The following is a 20,387-nucleotide window of genomic DNA, read 5'->3' as shown; positions in this document are numbered from 1 at the left end:
ATCTAATATATTAAGGATCTACTAGAGTATTAGGGAAAGATATTAGGCAGTAATCGATACTAAAGGAGGCTATACAAAGTGGTGACCCACTTATTTTTCCATATATAGCTAGATAAAGGCTGAGAAACTAGCAGGGGTTCATATCATTCTTGCTAGAGCCTGTAGCATGTCTATTACTTTCCTATATGCCAATATACCCCTAGACGCCTGCCCCAGCCATTCACGCCTCTTGCCATTGCTTTTCGCCCCATACTGCTGCTTTGCGGCCTCGATGGCGTGTTAAATATCTTCGATGGTGTACTTGTCTTGAAGCCAGGTCTCGACCGGGGTCCCTTTGCGGTCTTGGAGGACAAGGTTTCGGGCCTCGGCGAAGGCGGCCCGTGCGGCAGATGGTGCATTCGAGATGTTTGTTGTGACTACACTCATTGTTCATCCTATCGTCGTTATTCTGATGTGAGGAAGAGAGATCTTCGAGCGAGCCTTCAGTCCTGAAAATGAGGACGCGCAAGGCCAGCAAGCGCTGCGGCGCAAGAGCTGGAGCTGCGTCGTGTATCAACTTCGTCGCCTGGCCATCTCCGCCCTGTTCACCTTAGCCATCTTCACGAATCCGCAAACCACGCGATCCTCAGTTAACAACGCCAAACACTGCAACAGGTTGAACAGCTGGGTACGTCAGATATGGATTCGCCATGGGAAGCCTGGGACGACGAGTGGGAACTGCCACCGCGGAGTCCAAAGTACAGTCCACACAGCCCTTCATACTCTCCAACCAGTCCCAAATACGGCCCGTCCAGTCCAGGATACATCCCGACTAGCCCCAAATACGGTCCAACGAGTCCTGATTTCAGCCCTTCATCTTCTGCCACGTCGAACATACCGGAGATGAATCTGAACAATCCATTTTCACTTGCGAACGCTCTTCAAACAGCGAGATCAAGAGACGGGGCGCTTGCTCAGACATCTGAATCGCGCGGTTCAGTTCACGACTTGGTGGATCGCACAATTTCGAGAGATGATACCTCACAGATGGAGGACCAGTGCTGGTATATCTTGGGCCAGACTCTACAAAGCTCGCGAGTTTTTGAGAGAGCTAGATCCCATCGCAAAGGATCCGTCTTTAGGGTTAGCGCTCCATTTGAAAACCCCTCACTCCGCTTCGAACGGCATGAAGTGTCACCGATTGCAGGAAAGAAGCCCAGGCGGACGATGATCGACATACCCGATATACATGACAGCCCCGACATCCCTCAGGTGAAACGGGCCGATACCATGCCGTATAGCCATGATAGGCAGCATGCAGATGATGTGCCCTATTATCCGTATCCACTGCGCCCTGAATTCCGCGACCCAGGTGATACTCGTCCAGGCTTTGCTCGTGGGGAAGACCGAAGTTCGGTGCTAGTATCACCCCAGGGTCAGCGACTGCAGCGCTCTGGGATCACCAGCTATGGCTACGAAAGCCCTCGACTAAGCGTACCTCTTGACCGTCGCAGCGTCAGAGCCTAGTCGGAGAACAAGCTCAGCAAATGTCTCGTACTTCGACCATGAGGCACATTTGCCTTCACCGGCTCCACATAACGGCAGCTACTCCACGTGGCGTAGCGAAGGCTTGAGAAATGTTCGACCTGCTTGCCTTGAGATGACAGGACTATCTATCAAGATCGTGAATTGAGGGACTTTGGCATGCATTTTGCGAGACTTCACCAGTTGATCGAAGCAGAAGTTAGCGCCAAGAGATGTATTTGGTTTTCGGCACCTCTCATGATAAGGAGGTCTTTGCAGCAGCCTTTGTACCCCGAACATCAAATGGAGAGGGTACGTTCATTTCGGCGACACTTACAGGGATAATTTCACCATGGATGTTTCGAACATTGTCACGTCTGATTTGGAACTTCGTGCACACTTCCAGACCCTGATTTCAGCTGTCTTGCGCAGGAGATGTCCACATATCGCGGACAAGTCGGTTGTATGCAGACCCCCGGGTTGTGCATCGTGTGGCTGTGCGTAACACGGCCGTGGGCCGTATTCTTATCTCAGTAAGTATTACTGGATCTGCACTCGAACGAAGACTGACTACGTCCAGGCAAGACATGAACGACCTTTTTCGACCCGTAGAGGACGAGATTATTGGGCTCATGGCAAGGCAGGTTGAAAGCGCCAGAAACGGGGGCAGAGTCATCGATGTAAGAACAACATACAAATGTCAGAACCGTAAAGCTACTAATCAACGTACAGAGAGTTGTTCTCGTGGGCGGCTTCGGCGAATTTTTTCACCTACATGAGCGTGTTACGGCGTGGTGCCGTGAGCATGGCATCGGCCCAGTCGTTTCCCCCGAACATCCGTAAGTGGTTGATAGCACTCGAAACTCAACTGCTAATGCTGCGATAGCGAAACAGCGATAGTGCGCGGCGCAGCGCTCCGAGGGCTACAAGGAGCGATATTGTATGAGAGGCGTTCCAACCGACACTACGGATTCTTGGTGTCGATGCCCTCTCGCGAAGGTATCGACCCTTCATCAGCAGCAGTGTTCGATAACCTCACGGGCAACAAGACCTGCAGTGGTCGTATGCAGTGGTTCATCTCAAAGGTAAGCTGCTTCGTCCAAGACTTACCCTTCAGAATTGGCCAGCTAATCATGCTACAACAGGGCGAAGATATGTATACCAACCGGCACATCGATCTCGTCCACACATGGAGTCGCCGCAACAGTCTAACCACTCAAGTCAGCATATTCTCTTGCTCTCTGGACACAGCGCCAGAGCATATGGAGCATCCGCGTAAGTCGATTGGTGTTTATTGACGTACGCTTGACCATGGCTGACAGTAGGGAAACGAAAAGAAGTTGAAAAGCTTGGCAAAATCTTGATCGATTTCACGGGCATGGATGAGTCGACACTCAGCCGAGGGGTTAGCCGTTCTACATCATCCACGTTGATGGTTCGATATCAGCTGCAAGTCAGTCTTGATCAGAGGACGGGAGACATGGACTTTCAGACCCTGGTGGACGGCGATAAGGTTGGCAAAGCCTCGATGGTCTTCGGATGAGATGTGGGTTTCGTGGAACGCGGTAGCAGTGAGAGTGTGGTCGGGTGCATATACGACAACATTGGTAGGCCGGAAGATTGTACCGTGAGCCATATCGTGGTGCCATCACGCGAGAGTTGTCGTCACACGTAAGTCCCGTAGACTGCTTCTGGCCTTTGTTCCATCGAGAGTAAGAGCGGAGCACAGAGGCATTGATTTAATACTTTGTGTGTCGCCGTCCAAGTACCTAATTACTTCTTACATTCTACGAGAGAATGGAATGTCGCAGGTCCGAGTCATGGCTGATGTTACTTTAGGTAGTATCGACGAACCAGGTTTTAATAAGTATTAGAAATATAGATAGATCCTCTTATTGCAGTTAAATTGTAAAGTAAGTAGAAATGGGTACCTGGATTAGATATCCCCTTTGATAGATATGCTTAGCCAAGGCTTACTATTGGCGCTTGGAGAGCTGCCTAGCATAGGCGAAGTGTGAATTCCTGTGACGAACAAGCCGGAGTTGAGGTGAGGTGAAGAAGAAGTCCTCGTGGCGGCTTACGGCGCTGGAACGGCCCCCACCCGCGTGAGGCCTGAGAAGCGATCTTGCAAGAAGTCGACTTTCAACTTGTCTTCTTTCCCCTTTCACATGTTCGCGGTCCAGCTCGGGATATACATACAATCAGCTCTTCTTGGGAACAAAGACATGCCGATCACGGTTCTACCATTGGAGCTCTCAACGATTAGCAGCCGAACGCAGCAGAAGTCTTTCCTCATGGCTAGCCACTACGAAAAGACAGAAACCCATGACCTGCGTGAACGAATATCATAGTCTATCGCAGACGAAGTACCGGAACTCATTACTCAATCGACCACCAGCAACTATCAATTGAAAGAGGTCTCGCAGAGCCAGGACAGTGACGTGGTACATGAGAGTTCGTGCTCTCTCACGCATTTTCGGCACTGATCTTCTTCAAGCCGCGACTACTCTTGGACAAATCAATTGCGGTCAGGACACTTTTCATGCTCAAAGGTTGCTTCCTCTGGAGCGCCACCGTCTGCGAGACGCTGACGATGTTCTTGATCTGGCGGCCGTTCATATCAATATTCGCAAGATCGGCGATATCTTTGGGACTGAAGTCGACCATTAACTCGTGGCTCCTAGCACGGGATATCTCAATGAATCGTGCCCAGATCTTTCGACGCATCTCTGCTGTCAGTTCGGGATACCTCGCGGAAAAGTGGATGCGACTGTCGAAGGCCGGGTCGAAAGATGGCAGCCGATTTGTCGTCAAAAGCAAGATCCCCGAATAGTACTCGAGCTCTCGGAGAAAAATGGAGATTATGGCGTTGCGCTCGATATCTGTCTCGCTTCGTTCAGCCAGGAAGACATCCGCCTCATCCAGAAGAACCACAGCATTCCAGCGCTGTGCCCGCTCCAAAACACCTTTGAGCGTCTTGTGGATGTCGCTTGGTTTTTCGCCGAGCTCACCGGCGCTCATGCTGTAAAGCGGACGCTTGGTGACCTCCGCTATGGCTTCTGCCGTCAACGTCTGCCAAGCTTCAGTAAACGCTCCGCTCTGGTGATTGCCCGATGCCTACCTTACCAACCCCCGGCGGACCCTCGAGAAGGCCAATGAGTCCCTGGCCTTTGCCTCTGATAATGTCGTCGAATCCTTGGCCGTTGCTGGCGCTGTGCTGCTTTACCAAGTCGAGGATAAAATCCTTCCGATCCTGACCGAGCTCCAGGTCCCCGAATGCTGTGTCGTCCCATTTGGGATCACCAACTTTTGCCGCAGAAAACGTCCCTGGTATGTGTCAGCGCAGGACATCTATCGACACGGTGTTAATGACGAACCCACCCCAAATTTTGTCTCCCAGGCTGAATCCGTACACAGATGCTGACATGAGCTTCAGTTCTTCGTCGCCAATACTGTCCATTGCTACTGGGTGAACGGAGGGCACTGTCGTATCGTAAGGCTCAACCAAGTCGAACGTTTCTGGATCTAGAATAAGTCTCCCATGCGGCTACTATAGTCAGCGGATGCGATCTTGAAGTTACGACTGACTGACATTGAACTTGATCAACTTGCGTTGCGGGTCCGTCTTGTCCCTTCGCAATCCATGGCCATAATACTCGACGACGTGTCGTCCGTGTCGCCTCATCGCTTCCCGTCCAGCTGTTCGGAGACGCTCCTCAATGGCCATCGCGTTCGGATGCATGTGAAGTGGCCAGTATGGAAGGTCGACGATCTTCTTCACGTCTCTGAACTCTTGAATCATGAGACGGTTGTCCTCCACCCAGCCACATGATCGGCCATCCGAGTCAATGAAGGCTGCATACATTCTGTAATACCAAACATTGGTCTCGGGGTCCTTCCATTCTCGTCCCTCGCGAACAGTGTATGCTTGCTCGTTACCAAGCTTGTCAGTCCCCACGACAACGGTGCCGTAGGGAAAGATGGCCCAGAGTTCGGTCCAGCCGATCTGCAAACTCGGCAACACAGCCTTGAGCGTCGTCATGGTCGCTCCAAAATCCTCGAAGACATACGAAATTCCGGCCTGAAGCTCAAACTCCAAGTCTCGGTCACGGTCTTCAAGCCTTTTCTGTTCCTTGTCGAGTCGATCACGTAGTCCCTTTAAGGCATGAAACATCTCGCGCGGATCGATCTTCGCAAATGGTCAGCTACGTGGCAAGCAGGTATTTGCTAAATCATACAAGGGCGGGCTCGTCCCGGAACGCAAATGCCTCTTTCGATTTATGGATATCCTCGAGTACGGCTCGAAGACGCTTTCCCCTGACTTCGAGCTCAATGTGCGAAGGCATGCCTTTGTCGTCGAATTTCCGGCGGACTACGAGGACATATTTGGTCCAGCGCCCTTTCTCCGCGCGTTCGTGGGACTGACGGAGTTCATATTGGCGCTTTCGTCTATCGATGCATCAGCGTATAGAAGTGGCAATGGGCCGACTCGAAGTTGCTGACCTATTGTAACTAAGACACGATCAGCACTGCATATTGTCAAATAGTGGTCATCCCAACTGACACATGGTCGCCTCTCCCGATTGGTATTCTCTGGCGTTTGGACAGGTCTTTGTCATCAACGACAGGTACCTCGTTTCTCGGCGAGGCTCCGGCCACCGCATCTGCGCTCTCTGGCTCCCTGTCTGCCATTGTAAACATCTGAGGAGGAGGTTTGGCTTGTCCAGCATCGCTAAAAGAGGGCTGACATACGTTCCTGGTATCGAGAGGGGCATGGTCGACGACGGCTTTATATTTGTTGTGCTAGCTACCACGGCAGACCACACCAAAGGCTGCGGCTCTCTACCGGTCTCACCCCCACGAAAGCTGAACAATGGCGTGTTCCCGACCTTGCGTGGGCTCACCGGTCTTATCAAATGTAACCCGTGTTTGGTATTGATCTTCAAGCACCATAATGTTGCCGATGTTCGTTGGCGCAGCTGTAGGCATACCAAACCATCGCAAGCGGCGAGAACAATTGGTCGGGAGCTTCGTGGAGATTCTCCCTGGGAGCTATCGAACAACACATCATGCGTTGCTACCCTGCGAAGCGCAATTAACCGGCGAAGTGACCAATGATCGTTATCGTACCATCGCGGCTGTGCCACTGTGATAGCTGCACGAGCACTGCATACCTGACGGCCGCAATCAGGGCGGAAGCGGGGAAGGCTGCGGCTCTCTGTGAGGACGCCACATCGCATGGAGACTCTGAATCACCAGAACGATTTTGTTTTATTCATACGTCCTCGCTGGACGCAGCTGATACTCACCCTAAAGGCGATGACGACTACAAGCAGAGGCGGAGCTGGCTCTAAGCCGGACTTCGCGGACAGTCCACTGTTAAGATCTCATCCACACTTCCTGGAGGAAATCAACGCTGAGCATCGAGATCAGGTTCCAGAAGGCCATCCAAGACTACATGTCGAAGTTCGACAAGAAACCGAAGAGAACTCAATTTCTTGAGGAAGCCAAACGTCTTGGCAGCTCAGCCTCCGGGGACGATGTGCAGCAATATATGACGGAACTAGCTGCAAAATGCAAGACGAGGAAAGCCAGAAGATTGTTCGAAGACTACCTTGGTCCGGTCGCGAAGCACCTAGAGCATTATGGCAAGGCAATCGACCAAATCTGTGAGTAAGCCCGGTATGGTGCGTGATGATAGAAACTCATCCATCGATAGTTCAGGGTGTGCCTGATCCAGGCTCCGTCATCTGGGGCGCGGTGAGAGTATTCATGACAGTAGATTGAAACCGAGCAACGGTCTGAGACAACGCTTCGCTAATGACTCTTTGCAGGCTGCTCAAGAGTATCAACTGGCATTTGAACGCATTACAGATCAGATCGAAGCCTTAGACAGCTTGCTCAAGAGGATGCCGTTCTGGGAGGACGTCTATTCTCACAACATGCGCTTCGGCGATCATGTGCGCTGGGCGACGGCGAAGACATACACTACCATCATTGAGTTCTGGTGGAAAGCGACTAAGAATATGAAGCACAACCGTGAGAGTAGCCCGATTATGAATTTATTGTTAGGCAGTTAATAACGAAACACAGAATTCGTCCAGGTCGTCAAGGCTAGCGTGAAAGACACGAAGCTGGATGCGATTTTGGAGAGATTGCGAAAAGAAACACAAATCCTCGAGACGATATGTGACGCAGCGGAGCAGGAATTACAGGCCAATTCTCGTGCCGAAGTTTCGAGGATTGATGAGAAAGTCTTGGAAGTCCTTTCGCTTGCCACTGCTGAGTTTGACGCAGCGGAGAAGGAGAGAGACCTCGCCAAGAAGGAAAGACAGGCTGCTGCGACGGACAGAGATTTGAACGCAAATGATCGTAAAGGTAAAGCCAGGCACTGCGGCCAGTTAATGGTTACTAATGCATCCAGAGCGGCAAACGAAGGACATCATATCAATGCTCGAGGCTGGCACCAAGGACCAAGCTGGCCTGCTCCAATCATGGTCAGACGAACGATTGGAAGGCACAGGTGACTGGCTATCCTATACGACTCAGTTCCAAGATTGGACGTCGCCTACGAATCCACGTCCAATATTGTGGCTTCATGGGGAACATGGAGCAGGCAAGTCCTTTTTGTGTGGAACGGCTTTGAACCAGCTGGATCTTTCTGGTGCCTCCTGCATTGCTTATCTGCTGACCCAGAAGGACATGGCAGTGCCGAGAGATGAAATGCTTCGATCACTGGTCTGGCAACTGAGCCTGATTGTATGCAAGGGACATCGCTGCCTACCGGACGAGGTTCTTGAAAATGGCTCCCACTGGAAAACCGACTTGAAGGTTCTGCAACAGCTGTTCAACGTTCTACGCAAACATGTTCCAGTCTTGTACATCTTTGTAGATGGCTTGGACGAAATTGAAGAGCATGAACGCGGTAGACGTGAACTGAACTGGGTCCTGGAGTTCCTCATGAGCGCTAGCCTTGTTGATCCGAATTCACTCCGCGTCTGGTGCAGTAGCCAGTATAACAGTTCCCTCGCCCGCGATATAGCGCACTACAGCAAGGGATCAGCTTTGGAAATCAGTCTCTCACCGGATCATACAAAGAAAGACATTGAGATGCTCCTCGAGAAGCGGTTGCCCGAAGGCATCGTCGACCGTTTAGATGCTGCCCAAATGATGATCAAGCGTGTGCTGATGTCGGATGTCGATGGCAACTTTCTGTACGCGAGCGCCATGCTCGAAGAGCTGGCAATAACGAAGGACCAACACGAATCGGTGGCGGTAATGATTGAACGCCTACCCAAAACGATAGATGAATACTACCAGAGAGTCATTGAGAGATTCAAAAAGCGACCCAATCGAAGCGGTGGCTTGCCTTTATGGAAAGTCATCCTATCGATACTGGCGTACATGCGCCGGCCCCTTCAAATTGCTGAACTTCGCGAAGCTATTGCGATGTGGAGGACGCCGTTCCACTTTGCTCTGGACGAGACCCGATACATCGATCCAAGGATTATCACCGACGAATGCTCGCCGCTCACTAGATATGTACAGCAACCGGGCACTGGAGAGAACGAGGGCACTCTCGACTTGGCCCATTCTGCAGTCGGCGCGTTTCTTTGGAAACAAGGCGACCTCCAAAACCCGGAGACTTCCACTGAAGAGCTGCTAGTCTCAAGCACCGTCATTCGAGACTGTTGCGTTGCCTATCTACTACAGCCCTGTTTATCTGGGCTGCTCCAGAAATTAGGCGACATGGAATTTTGCGATCACTCTGGGAAGAACATCCGAGAGCATCATTTCCTATCATATACTACAAAGTATTGGCACTTACATTGCTCGATAAGCCAGTCAACCCGTGGATCGCCTCCAGACAGCCACATTCTCCTGGCCGTAGAAAACCTCTTGCAATCAGACAACTTCCAGGCCTGCTTACAAGTGCAGAGTATATTCGTGCTAGGCCACTTTCTGGTTCAATACGATGAAGAAGATCACCCTGAAAGTGTTCAAGAGAATTTGCCGGACTGGTTGAGCAGCGACGATTCGAACAATCGCAGTCTTCGGCGGCAGTATAACGCTCTTCTGGCGGAATGGGGCCATGTACTACGCCTGGGAGTCACCAACGTCTGTACAGGCGAGATTGACCGTTGTTTCTGGAAGACTTTGGGATCGAACAATTTTATGCGAAATTTCCGAAGCCGCTACTCCTCCTTCTCGTTTGGGTCGGGGATAGAAAGCACGGCTTCGACGCTCTCGTATGCGGCCTTCTCTCCCTCTCCCGACGGACGGACAATTGTCATTTGCGCTCTGCGTGATGAAGAACATAATCAAACACACCTTGTCACTGAGCGATGGGTCGTAAACATACCAGGGCAACCTCCAAAGCTCGTCAAGTCCGCATCGATTGCGATTCCAGACCTTCTTCGAAAGAGTCGCTACTTCTGCACCATGGGAAATCAGAAAAGAGCTGTAATGCCTTCCATGGATTGTACGCCATGCCCAACATTGGTCGACGTGGACAGACAGGGCCTGAACCTGCGTATTGGTGCTGCAGTCCTGTCGATCGAAAAGCTCTGTGGTTCCTCCGAGCTCGAGTCATTTTCATCTGACCATGGATCCCAAGTGTATGATGAATTCAATTGCCGGGACAACTTTGTGGTCAGATGTCGTCGTAAGATAGGTTGTACGTGGAACGATGGAAGAGGGGCAGACGGAAAACAGGCTTCGGCAGGCCTGCCAGATGACCGAGAAGGACAACTGCCTCCCAAGACAAGCCAAGAGGTTCTGAAGGAGATTTCCACGGACGATGAAAGCCTTATGTCGCAGTCAGTATTCACGGACGACGAACCAATTGCCTGGGAAACTGGAGATTCGGACGACGACGACGACGACGACGACGACGACATCGTCAGCGAACTCGACAGCGAAGAGCTCGAGCAACTCAGCGAGCACTCTGATGATGAGCTTACGTTTGACAAAGTGCCTTTGGAGAGATTAGACGCGATCATTTCAGATGATAGCAGGACCACATCGGACGCAGAGAGCCTGGCGAAGACGATAGACTACCTGGATGATACCAGTGACGAAACAGAAGATGCAAGCAATCACACGGATGATATGAGCCAAACCACATCGGCGGACAATCACACTGAAGCTAGTAGCGATCTAGATGAGCACGAAAAATCAAAACCCACTCGATACTACCCACGCATAGAGCGGATCGAGGAGGCCAAGGAAAAGTGCTGCCATTACTGTGGCCAAGTCGGGCTACGCAGATGGCTCAGCTGTCGTATGTGTCATCATGAGCGGGCGGCACTTTGTTGGCATTGCTTCCAGCGGCGAAAGTGGTGTGGTGATACTGGACACCAACTTTTGGAGTGGAGACAGGATGATCCTGTCGGTGTGCGGACTTGGAGAAAGCAGTGCAAACCCGAACAGATGTTAGCCAGCTCCACCTTAGGTACTGTCGATATCGCTGACGGTTCATGCAGGATTCAAGTCATCGACACGTCTCAGTCGCCGTCGAAGGTGAAACTCGAAGTAAGACGTGAAGAAGCTCAGTTGCTGCATTGCTCGCCCCCTGCGATACATCCAAGCGTGCCTTTGCTGGCTTGGGCAGCCTCTCCTTCTGCCCTTCTGCTGTCCAGCTTTAGCAAGCCCCGCTGGCAGAAATCCATTCGCCTCAAGCCTTCACTTGTCAATGGTTTGTCTTTGGGATCAGTCGGGTTATGGCCACAGTACTTACGATGGGTTCAGGTCGCAACATTGCTATCGAACCTCACTTCTCAGAGGACGGCCAGTCACTTCACGTGGCAATCCTCGAAGCGGCGAAAACCCGTTCTCCCGACAGCTCTCGCACCCTCTCAACCCGCTATGCTCTCCTCACTAAGCTATTGACCCTCAAATTCAAACCTCATCCTTCTGGGCGAGCAACGCTTACTTCCATGACGAACCTTCAACAACGAGTAGGATGCATCGATCGACCATTCCTCACAACCCTGCCCTTCAGCTGGACCTGGGCCGGATCTCATGCCTATTTTACCCTGTCTGGCGAACGCCTCCTCCTTCTCCGCTTTCTTTTGCATAGTGTCAACCGACAGTCCAGCGTCGTCAACCCAGTGACCTCCCCAACCGAACAATTGTTCCTCCCGCGCTCCGCGAAACACCGCGCCGCGCACTTCTTCCCGGCCTCACAATCGTTCCCACACTCCTTCATCATTCTAGGGCCACAATATGGTAGCAGGCAATACGAACCGATGATTGTGTATCTAAAGGATAGCGATCTGGGAGAGTGGAGTAGACATGTCGCAGAGGATGAGTGTGAAAATCATCCGCAAAGGAGAAGAGACGGGTTGTTCGAGGGCTTTGATGCGAATTTTGATTGCCATATAAGGCCTTTTGATGATGCGCATAGGGATCTAGCTGCGAGGCGTTAGATGGGTGATCAAGAAGCGAGGAAAGATGAATCGAGCTTTTTGTCCACATGCGAGGATAGTGCTCGCGTCTGATTTCGCTAGCTCGAGGGTTATCACAGTCTTCAACTCCAATTACGAAACCATTCGTTGCTCTACCGGCCGCAGCAAGGAGACGCACTCACCTACTGCCCTTCTGGCGATCGGAACGTCACTTCTTCAAAAGGCCTGGGCTATGCGATCTGCAACTCAACTGACTTTGGCGGGCCGGCGACGAACATCGTCGATGGAGTCGACTCTAGCTTTAACTGCATGCTCCAGTGTGACTCTGCAAAAGATTGCACCAAAGCTGTCTACGACGTGGCGAACAAGGTCTGCTACCTCAAAGGCGCAGATGCTCCATGGCCCTTCAACGCAGGATACCAGTCGATCAGGCTGCTCAATGGAACAGCAAGCCAAACCGGTAACTTGGGCAAGTGGGCTCCAGCTGTTAACTTTCCTGTCGTCCCTGTCGGGGCCTTCATGGTCCCCGAGCAGCCAGTTTCAAATCGAATTCTCGCCTTCTCGTCCTGGGGCCCCTATGAATTCAGCGGGCCTACGGGGATAACGCAATTCACAGACTACAACTACAAGACCGGTGCAGTCTCGCAGAGGACCGTCACCGAGACTAAATACGACATGTTTTGTCCCGGAATGAGCTTTTTGTCGAACGGCTCCATGGTTGTCACTGGCGGCGAGAATGCAGAGGCCGTCAGTTTGTACGATTACAAGACGAACGGCTGAACTCGGGCTGCAGATATGAAGATCGCGCGTGGCTATCAAAGCTCTACGACTCTCTCTGATGGCCGCATCTTTACGATTGGTGGCTCCTTTACGGGCGGCATTGGAGGCCAAGATGCCGTGTTGAAAGTCGGAGAGGTCTACGATCCTGCTAAGAACACTTGGACTCTGCTCAATGGCTGCGATGTCAAGCCTATGCTCACGACATTTGACGGCGAAGGAGCCTAGCGTACCGACAATCACGCCTGGCTGTATGGCTGGAAGGATGGCAGCGTCTTCCAAGCGGGTCCCAGCAAGACGATGCACTGGTACGGCACCAAAAATGGCGGCTCTGTTCAGCTTGCTGGCACTCGAGATGGAGACAACGATGCCATGTGTGGCATCAATGTGATGTTCGATGCTGTAGCAGGCAAGATCTTGTCAGCCGGCGGCAGCCAGAGCTATACGAACAGCGACGCCTTCATCAAGGCACACCTTATCACCATCGGACAACCAAACCAAGCTGCCACAGTGGAGAAGCTCCCAGACATGAATTTCCCCAGAGGCTTCGCCAATACAGTCGTCCTCCCAAACGGCCAAGTCGTCGTCCTCGGCGGGCAAGCCGAATCCCTGGTCTTCACAGATATTCAATCCATCTACGCTGCTGAGCTCTGGGACCCCACAACGAAGCAATTCACCATCCTTGCACCCGCTTCGGTCCCGCGCAATTACCACTCCGTTGCTCTCATCCTCTCCGACGGTACCGTCTGGTCAGCCGGTGGTGGCCTCTGCCCAGTCGGCCAAGGCGAGTCAACAGCCTTCTGCGACCAGACACTCAATCACTTCGACGGGCAGATACTCTCGCCACCGTACCTCTTCAATGCCGATGGGTCATCCGCCACACGACCGACGATCAACTCCCTGCATAGCGCAACTGATGCCAACGGATACACGACTCGCGTGGGCGGGACTCTGAGCGTCGATATGACAGAATCGGGGAAGACCACGTTCTCCCTCGTCCGTCTTGGTAGCTCGACGCATTCGATCAATACCGATCAGCGACAGGTACCATTGGCGAATGTCACGAGGAATGGGGCGAGGTTTACGATCAAGCTGCGTGCTGATTCGGGCGTGCTTTTGCCGGGTTATTACTATCTTTTTGCAATGAACGAAGCTGGGACACCTTCTATTGCAAGGATGATTCGCGTTACAGTCTGAGGGATCCAACAATGAACTACTTGACTCCCATGCGTTGTTACTGGACAGAAGTACACGAGGCTGTCGGTGGCTTTGTTGGCTTTGACAGGACATGTTACCAGTCGCCCTGTGGGAGTTGCTTGATCAAATCAATTATGAGGGCGGTAATTAGATGAGCATGAGGATACATGGCCGTCATGCTAATATTTTTAGTACTCGAGAAGCTGCGACGTTCGCTCGTCGTCAGCAATCCCATTGCGAGGCTCGCAGCTGACTACTCAGGGGAAGCGGCTGTATCGCAGCGTCACAGCCTCGAATGACGGCAAAGCGTGCTACTTTAATTACATGAAACTTCCTGGTCTTGCTGAATTTGGTAGTGATCATAGCCAATGACGCCGTGGGCCAGTTCGGGAATGTATGGTCGTAGTTAGATCGCCATGGTCCGTTCAGCATTGCTGAATCCCTCGCCTACTATATAACAGATCCAAACCAGGTCCCCCACCTCACATCTCTCCCACTTGAAGCACTCCGGATAACTCAGAACTACTCAGATCTCCAAAAGCGACATCATGAACTTCACCAACTTCACCAACCTCGCCTTCCTCCTCATCGCCTCCCTGGCCTCCCAAGCCTGGGCAATCGATTGCAATGGGCAGCCTTCGCAGGAGAACTGCTGTCTCGGTACGCCCTCGACGCTGCACCAAGAGCTACATCTTTCTCAGATTGACTGATGTAAATGCACAGATAATGGTCAGACCTTCCACTGCGACCCACCGAGTGCTGCGAGTTGCGTCGGGCAACACTGGGAGTGTAAGCTGAAGAGATTGATTGTGTGATGCAGGGGAGACGCTGATTTCTTGTGGAGTGTGTCTATGGCTAGGGGCATGATATATTTGATCGAATGAGCTGCTGCGGTTCATGGTCGGCCTGCCCGACAAGCATATCCATGCGACGTGAAAGAACAATATATCAAAAGTCAGCAACCATGGTGAAAGCATTGTCGGGGGCCCAAATAGTTCTAGCGAGTCCGCGCTTTTGATTCACACATGAGAAGTAAATCTCAAACTCACACCACGATCATCGGCAACCTGTCCTCCAAATTCTCTCATTGCTCAAGCAACGGTATTGTTCTACTCTCACCTTCCCCTTTGCCGTCTCAACATCCTCTTCACCATCCAAATCGTGATGACAACCATATCCCCCGCCCAAACCCAGGGCAGTCCCCAACCCACAGTATACCCAATGTCTTTATCTTCGACCCCAAACACAACACCCTAAATCACCGCAGAAACACACAACCCACTAATCGCCCAGAGCAGATCCAACCTCCTCAACAAAGCCCTTAGCTCACCATCAGCTTCATACCGCCTCCCCCACACCTCTCTCCACTCCCTCCCCAACCCCCCATCAACAGCCACAACGTCTTCCACAAGGATGAAAGTCCCAGGGTGAGTGGGACTACCTCTGGGGAGACTACTCATCCTCACCGGCGTCCTCCACCCCGCCCGCATCGCCACCTGCGCAATCAGCAGCTCAACGCTGATGTAGAAGATCGGAAGACTCAACGGCAACGCACAGAGACTCCCCACCCCTATCTCGACGGAAATCACCACCGTCAGAACCACGAACCCGCCGAGGAAATTCCAGTGGAAGAAATCCCCGCTCCAGCGCATCGCCTCACACCCTAAAGGTCGGCAAGCCGACTCCTTGCAGGAAAGTCTCCAGCTCCGCCGGAGGAGGGCTGTGAGAGAGACGACGCCCATGAGGACGAGGGGGATGGTGAGGACGACGGTGAGGGAGAGGGAGGTGCCGTAGTGGAGGGCGAAGTAGAGAGTTATGGGGAGGATTCCGGAGGTGAGCATTATGGGAAGCCAGTGGAGGGTTATGAAGGGTTTGTGGGTGGAGAGGTTGAGGGGGAGGGGTGGGAGGGTTGTTGTCGTGTTGGTGGATTCGAGTTTTGAGGGGTCGGTTGTTGGTGTTGTTGAGGAAGGCGGCGGGCCGTCCATGTTGCGTGAGGGTACGTTTGGTGGTTTGGCGGTGGATGGTTTGTGATTGTTCGGAGATCGCTAGTTGAGTTGTCGAGAGAGCGTCAATGGAACAAGTAGATCGAGAAGAAGGGAAGCAGGTGCTGGAAGACGTGATGCATTTCAACCCAACGGCTTGAGGTGCTTAGAGGCGTGAGTAACAGTATACCTCCAATGCCTACTTCTCAGGCCATACCTCCGACCCTCTTATACCCACTGGCCATCCTTCGCAACGGAAACCCAGTAAAGCCAATCGCATCCTTCAAATTCGAGGAAGTGATGGAGGATGAAGTAGCAGCAACAAGCCTTACTTTGTCACTTTTAGGCAACAACAGGAGACACAATTCCCCCAATCCTTGTTGCAATCCTATGCTATCCGGCCGTAGACCGTAAATTTTTGCCGATCGTTGGTGTGCGAAGATGCATCTTGCAATCCTTCCACGGACTTTGCGTTCTGGAGCTAAACCACTTTCAGCTCTGAGCGCGAGACGGCACCAGCCTTGTAAATCCAAGAGAGCTGCTTGCATAATGTGCTCAGTCACACACAGAGCTCATTCGATGCCACAAATACGGCGCAAAGGTCTCTACCTTCGACAGGCATCCCTTCTAGAGGCCACGTGATTTGTGATTGCGGTTGCAGGAGAAAATTGGCCGGAAAAGAGCTGCACGGCGAAATCAGGTCTTGTAGAAGCAGAAGGCATGATAGAATGCCGCAGCCTCCATCTCGTCCTCCCTCACCAAAAGACCACCATTTGGCTTGCTTCGGTCTCGATCGAGCACCTTCATGCGCTCGGCAAGCATACCCAACTCACGATCGGCAGACTCATCTTCGAACACCTCACGGAAGCCTTTGCGGTAGAGAAGTTCGAGTCCGTAATCTTCAGCCAATGCTCGGAATGCCTCCCACGGAACCACAAACTCAGGAGCTTCGACAGCTTCCTCCAAGTGGTAATGGTACTTCCACCCGAATGGTGGTCGAAACGTGCCATCGCGTGCGAGTGGTGGACGTGGTGGAAAGCGCACGCTGTAGAGGTCGTTCTTCCAGCTGATTTCCTTTGGTTCTGCGCCATTGGTGGTTGCTTCTTTGCTGGCCTCTGGATTCTCGGCTGGGGTTGAGCCGTTGACCACTGGTCCCGAAGGCTTTTCTGGATCCCAATCATCGTCGTCATCGTCTCCGTTGGCCGCTGCGTTGGAATCAGAGGGCTTTTCAGGGTCCCAGTCATCTTCATCTTCTGCTGGCGTGGAGCTGACAGGCGCGGCATCCGGGCTGCCATTTGAGAGCAAAGTACGCACTTTCGTCGCAATCACATCGCTATTCGGCATTACACCAAAGAATCGACCGCCCTTCTTCAGAGCTCCAGCGACGTTTCGCAGCATGCCTCGCGCCAGGTCTTCAGACTCGAAAGAGTAGTGGAGAGCGAACATCATACTAACAACATCGAAGCCTCCACCCATCATGCCAGGTTGAATGATGGTGTTTCCCGGTCCAGCATTTGGGTTGAAGCCGACTTGGCGAATGATGGGAATCTCAGCCAACGAGTGGCCGAAGGTGTCCTGCACGTAAAACTCGGCTTGCATGGGCGGGCCTCGTTGGTATCGTCCTCGGCCTCGTCGCTGGCTTTCTCTATACCGCTCCTGTGCTTGCTCGATTGACACCGCAGCAATGTCACACCCGACGTACAACACGGGTACTTGTGGTGCCTTCTCCCACTTGCCCAGATCACCACCCTTTCCACATGCCATGTCCAGCACGTTGAGATCTCGTGTCGGTATCTCCGGCCGTGAGAACTTCTGAATGAGGGTGGACTTGATCCAGTTGTTCAAGCTTCGTAGTCCAGAAATCTTGCTCTCCGCTTGGCGCCATTCTCGACCACGCTCTGGCACGGAATTATAGTGTTCTGCGATGATCTCGGTCCCACCCAGCTGCCTCTCGGCAATCTTCTTCCGGGTCTCCTCTTCCCTCTGCTTTCGCTGCCTCTCGACAGCCTCTCGATTCGCAGCAGCGATTCGCGACCCGCCTCCTGGCCTCTTCAGCTGTCTTGGCGGTGATTTGTCGCCGTCTTCGTCGTCTGCTTGAGTGGGATCCTGGGGAGGTGGAGTCCGTCGCGAGTATGCGTTTGGAGTGCCCGTCTTACTCGCCTTGTTGGCTCGTGATGTTGGCGTCTCACGCTTCCTCTTCGCGGCGATGCGCCGTTGTGTGGTGTCTGTCGGCGGGGGCTCTTCTGAAGGCATCGTCGTGACTCGAGTGCAACTTTGTGGTTGTTGTGTTTCTGTGTCTTTCTGGATCGGAAGCGACAGTTGAATTAGTTGTGTATTTGAAAAGCACGTGCTTGTTGAGATGGAGGATGGAGGTGAAGCCTGGTGACGTGCGGATTTAGCTGCAAGGGCGGCCGGAGAGCTCTCGGCTACTCCCGCAACCTTCGTTGAGCCGCATCGGATGCCGCATGTGAGAGCAGCAACACCGTCGCCAAACACTCGACCACATCATCATCTCGCCGCCTGGTTCAATCAAATCACGATCAAACCCGCCCGATTTCAATCAAATCTCCTTCACACCTCTGACACAGCACTTCCATCCACCTGCCCAAGATGGGCGAACCGCAATACCTCACCTTCCCCAAGCTGGCCCTGGCCCAGAGCGTCTTCTCGCTTGCCTCACCATCCACCGATGCCCAGGCAAAGCAAGCTGCCCTGACCGCACTGCAAGATGGCATCAAGGAGAACAAGATGGCTCCTCTCTACGCCTACCTGGCACACCCTCAGTCCGGGAAGCTGAATGCTGCAGGCGAAGGCAGCGCTGTTCTCTCGCCCACCATCAGCCGCGCCAACACTAACTCGACCGCTCCATCGCCCTTACATATGCTGAGGAGAACGAGCAGCATCAACGCTCCGTCGATCGTGGGTGTGCTGGGTGGCAAGACAGACACCACGGTTGAGCTCCCTTGGGATGAGGCGCTGTACGAGAGCCTGCGCAGTGACAACGAGAAGGAGCTGGCTGAGATTCAGAAAGAGGAGGATGAGGCCGTCGAGCAGGCAGGAGAGACGGAGGTGCAGACCGCACGAGGGAAGAGGGCCGAGTTCTACGCCAAGGTCGGTGACAAGGACAAGGCGTTGGAGGAGTTTGAGAAGCTGTTGGACAAGACGAGCATTCTGGGCACAAAGATCGACATCGTTCTTGCCATCATCCGCGTAGGGCTGTTCTTCGACGACAAGCTCCTTGTGAAGAAGAACGTGGACCGAGCACAGCAGTTGGTGGAGAGCGGTGGTGACTGGGACAGGCGCAATCGTCTCAAGGCCTACCAAGGCCTGCACCTGCTCACAATCCGCGCACACAACCTGGCTGCACCGCTGCTCCTCGACTCCCTCTCCACATTCACCTCCACCGAGCTGTGTTCATACAGCAATCTCGTCACCTACGCCACACTGGCAGGCTCTGTCTCCCTCCCTCGCCGCGACTTCAAATCCAAGGTTGTGGACGCTCCTGAGGTACGCGCAGTCTTTGGCAGTGGCAGCGAGTCGGATCGTCTCGCCGCGCTCGGTGGTGCAGCGTCAGCAGGTCCAGGTGCTGATGAGGATACCATGAACATCGACTCGACTGCAACACCACAACCTACCGCTGTCAACCTCACTACTCTTGCATCAGGCTCTGCTTCTGCCGAAGCTCAAGCCAAGGCCGAACCAAAGGTCGACTTCCGCCCTCTGGCCAACATGATTCAAAGCCTGTACTCGGGCAACTACTCGGGTTTCTTCACCGCGCTGGCTGCTGTTGAGCAGAACTTCCTATCAAAGGATCGATACCTGTACGAGCACAAGGGCTGGTATGTGCGTGAGATGAGATTGCGAGCGTATGCGCAGCTGCTGCAGAGCTACAAGGTCGTTGGTCTGGAGAGCATGGCCAGCAGCTTTGGAGTGAGCGTGGACTGGCTGGACAAGGACTTGGCTCCGTTCATTGCCAGCCAGCGGTTACCATGCACGATTGATCGTGTGAGAGGTATCATCGAGACACAGCGGGCGGATGACAAGAACAAGCAGTAAGTTTGACATCCAACGATAAGTAGAGTGATAACTGATATTGTGGTTTACAGGTACAACGACGTCGTCAAGCAGGGTGATCAGCTCATCACCAAGCTGCAGAAGTACGGCCAGGTCGTCCGTCTGCGAGGAAGCGAGCGCAGCTAGTGCATTGTCATGCTGCCACTGAATGATCAACGCTTGACATGATAACCGTGTATCATAGTTGCTCGTGCCTGAGCAGAGCCCCGCATACAGTGGCTCCACAAAACTACAAGACAGCAATCTGCGTTCACGTTCCTAATTCCTATTTGAGTAATGTCCATCAAGCTAAGTAATTCCGATTTCTCCCGTGATCTGACCAAGAAAACTAGGTATCCAGCCTGGCCACTAGTAAGCCGAGCTCGGAGTCATAGATCCTTCGAACCCGCTCCTTTGTAATAAATACTTTCACACTAACCCAGATTCTGTGCCTGGGTACTCTCCC

At 52.8% G+C, this 20,387-nt stretch overlaps 8 protein-coding genes across 8 annotated transcripts; 5 read left to right on the top strand and 3 right to left on the bottom strand.

Annotated features, from left to right (window-relative positions):
* Positions 1-678: 678 nt before the first annotated feature.
* Positions 679-1,506, top strand: M409DRAFT_50937 (uncharacterized protein; the record flags this gene model as incomplete). Its single annotated transcript, XM_033811675.1, has 1 exon — positions 679-1,506. One exon carries the CDS (start codon positions 679-681, stop codon positions 1,504-1,506), a length of 828 nt encoding a protein of 275 aa, XP_033672396.1.
* A 432-nt stretch (positions 1,507-1,938) lies between these two features.
* On the top strand, positions 1,939-3,046 carry M409DRAFT_18620 (uncharacterized protein; the record flags this gene model as incomplete). Its single annotated transcript, XM_033804579.1, has 6 exons — positions 1,939-2,036; positions 2,084-2,183; positions 2,236-2,342; positions 2,390-2,588; positions 2,649-2,778; positions 2,841-3,046. The coding sequence occupies 6 exons, from the start codon at positions 1,939-1,941 to the stop codon at positions 3,044-3,046; spliced, it is 840 nt and encodes a 279-aa protein (XP_033672395.1).
* Positions 3,047-3,969: 923 nt separating this feature from the next.
* M409DRAFT_18619 (uncharacterized protein) lies at positions 3,970-6,195 on the bottom strand (the record flags this gene model as incomplete). Its single annotated transcript, XM_033804578.1, has 7 exons — positions 3,970-4,575; positions 4,625-4,830; positions 4,885-5,050; positions 5,096-5,692; positions 5,742-5,952; positions 6,007-6,015; positions 6,068-6,195. The coding sequence occupies 7 exons, from the start codon at positions 6,193-6,195 to the stop codon at positions 3,970-3,972; spliced, it is 1,923 nt and encodes a 640-aa protein (XP_033672394.1).
* A 6,026-nt stretch (positions 6,196-12,221) lies between these two features.
* M409DRAFT_63747 (copper radical oxidase) lies at positions 12,222-13,886 on the top strand (the record flags this gene model as incomplete). Its single annotated transcript, XM_033815746.1, has 3 exons — positions 12,222-12,663; positions 12,706-12,875; positions 12,918-13,886. The coding sequence occupies 3 exons, from the start codon at positions 12,222-12,224 to the stop codon at positions 13,884-13,886; spliced, it is 1,581 nt and encodes a 526-aa protein (XP_033672393.1).
* A 548-nt stretch (positions 13,887-14,434) lies between these two features.
* On the top strand, positions 14,435-14,701 carry M409DRAFT_18617 (uncharacterized protein; the record flags this gene model as incomplete). The annotated part of the gene is made up of 2 exons (XM_033804577.1): positions 14,435-14,546; positions 14,610-14,701. 2 exons carry the CDS (start codon positions 14,435-14,437, stop codon positions 14,699-14,701), a joined length of 204 nt encoding a protein of 67 aa, XP_033672392.1.
* A 300-nt stretch (positions 14,702-15,001) lies between these two features.
* M409DRAFT_63746 (uncharacterized protein) lies at positions 15,002-15,871 on the bottom strand (the record flags this gene model as incomplete). The annotated part of the gene is made up of 2 exons (XM_033815745.1): positions 15,002-15,117; positions 15,169-15,871. The coding sequence occupies 2 exons, from the start codon at positions 15,869-15,871 to the stop codon at positions 15,002-15,004; spliced, it is 819 nt and encodes a 272-aa protein (XP_033672391.1).
* A 693-nt stretch (positions 15,872-16,564) lies between these two features.
* M409DRAFT_63745 (uncharacterized protein) lies at positions 16,565-18,121 on the bottom strand (the record flags this gene model as incomplete). Its single annotated transcript, XM_033815744.1, has 1 exon — positions 16,565-18,121. The coding sequence occupies one exon, from the start codon at positions 18,119-18,121 to the stop codon at positions 16,565-16,567; it is 1,557 nt and encodes a 518-aa protein (XP_033672390.1).
* Positions 18,122-18,478: 357 nt separating this feature from the next.
* On the top strand, positions 18,479-20,068 carry M409DRAFT_63744 (uncharacterized protein; the record flags this gene model as incomplete). The annotated part of the gene is made up of 2 exons (XM_033815743.1): positions 18,479-19,920; positions 19,975-20,068. 2 exons carry the CDS (start codon positions 18,479-18,481, stop codon positions 20,066-20,068), a joined length of 1,536 nt encoding a protein of 511 aa, XP_033672389.1.
* Positions 20,069-20,387: the final 319 nt, after the last annotated feature.

Source organism: Zasmidium cellare, assembly GCF_010093935.1.
Source record: "Zasmidium cellare ATCC 36951 unplaced genomic scaffold M409scaffold_5, whole genome shotgun sequence".
Classification (NCBI taxonomy): domain Eukaryota; kingdom Fungi; phylum Ascomycota; class Dothideomycetes; order Mycosphaerellales; family Mycosphaerellaceae; genus Zasmidium; species Zasmidium cellare.
Note: the sequence above shows the minus strand (reverse complement) of the source record. Positions and strands in the feature narration are given on the sequence as shown.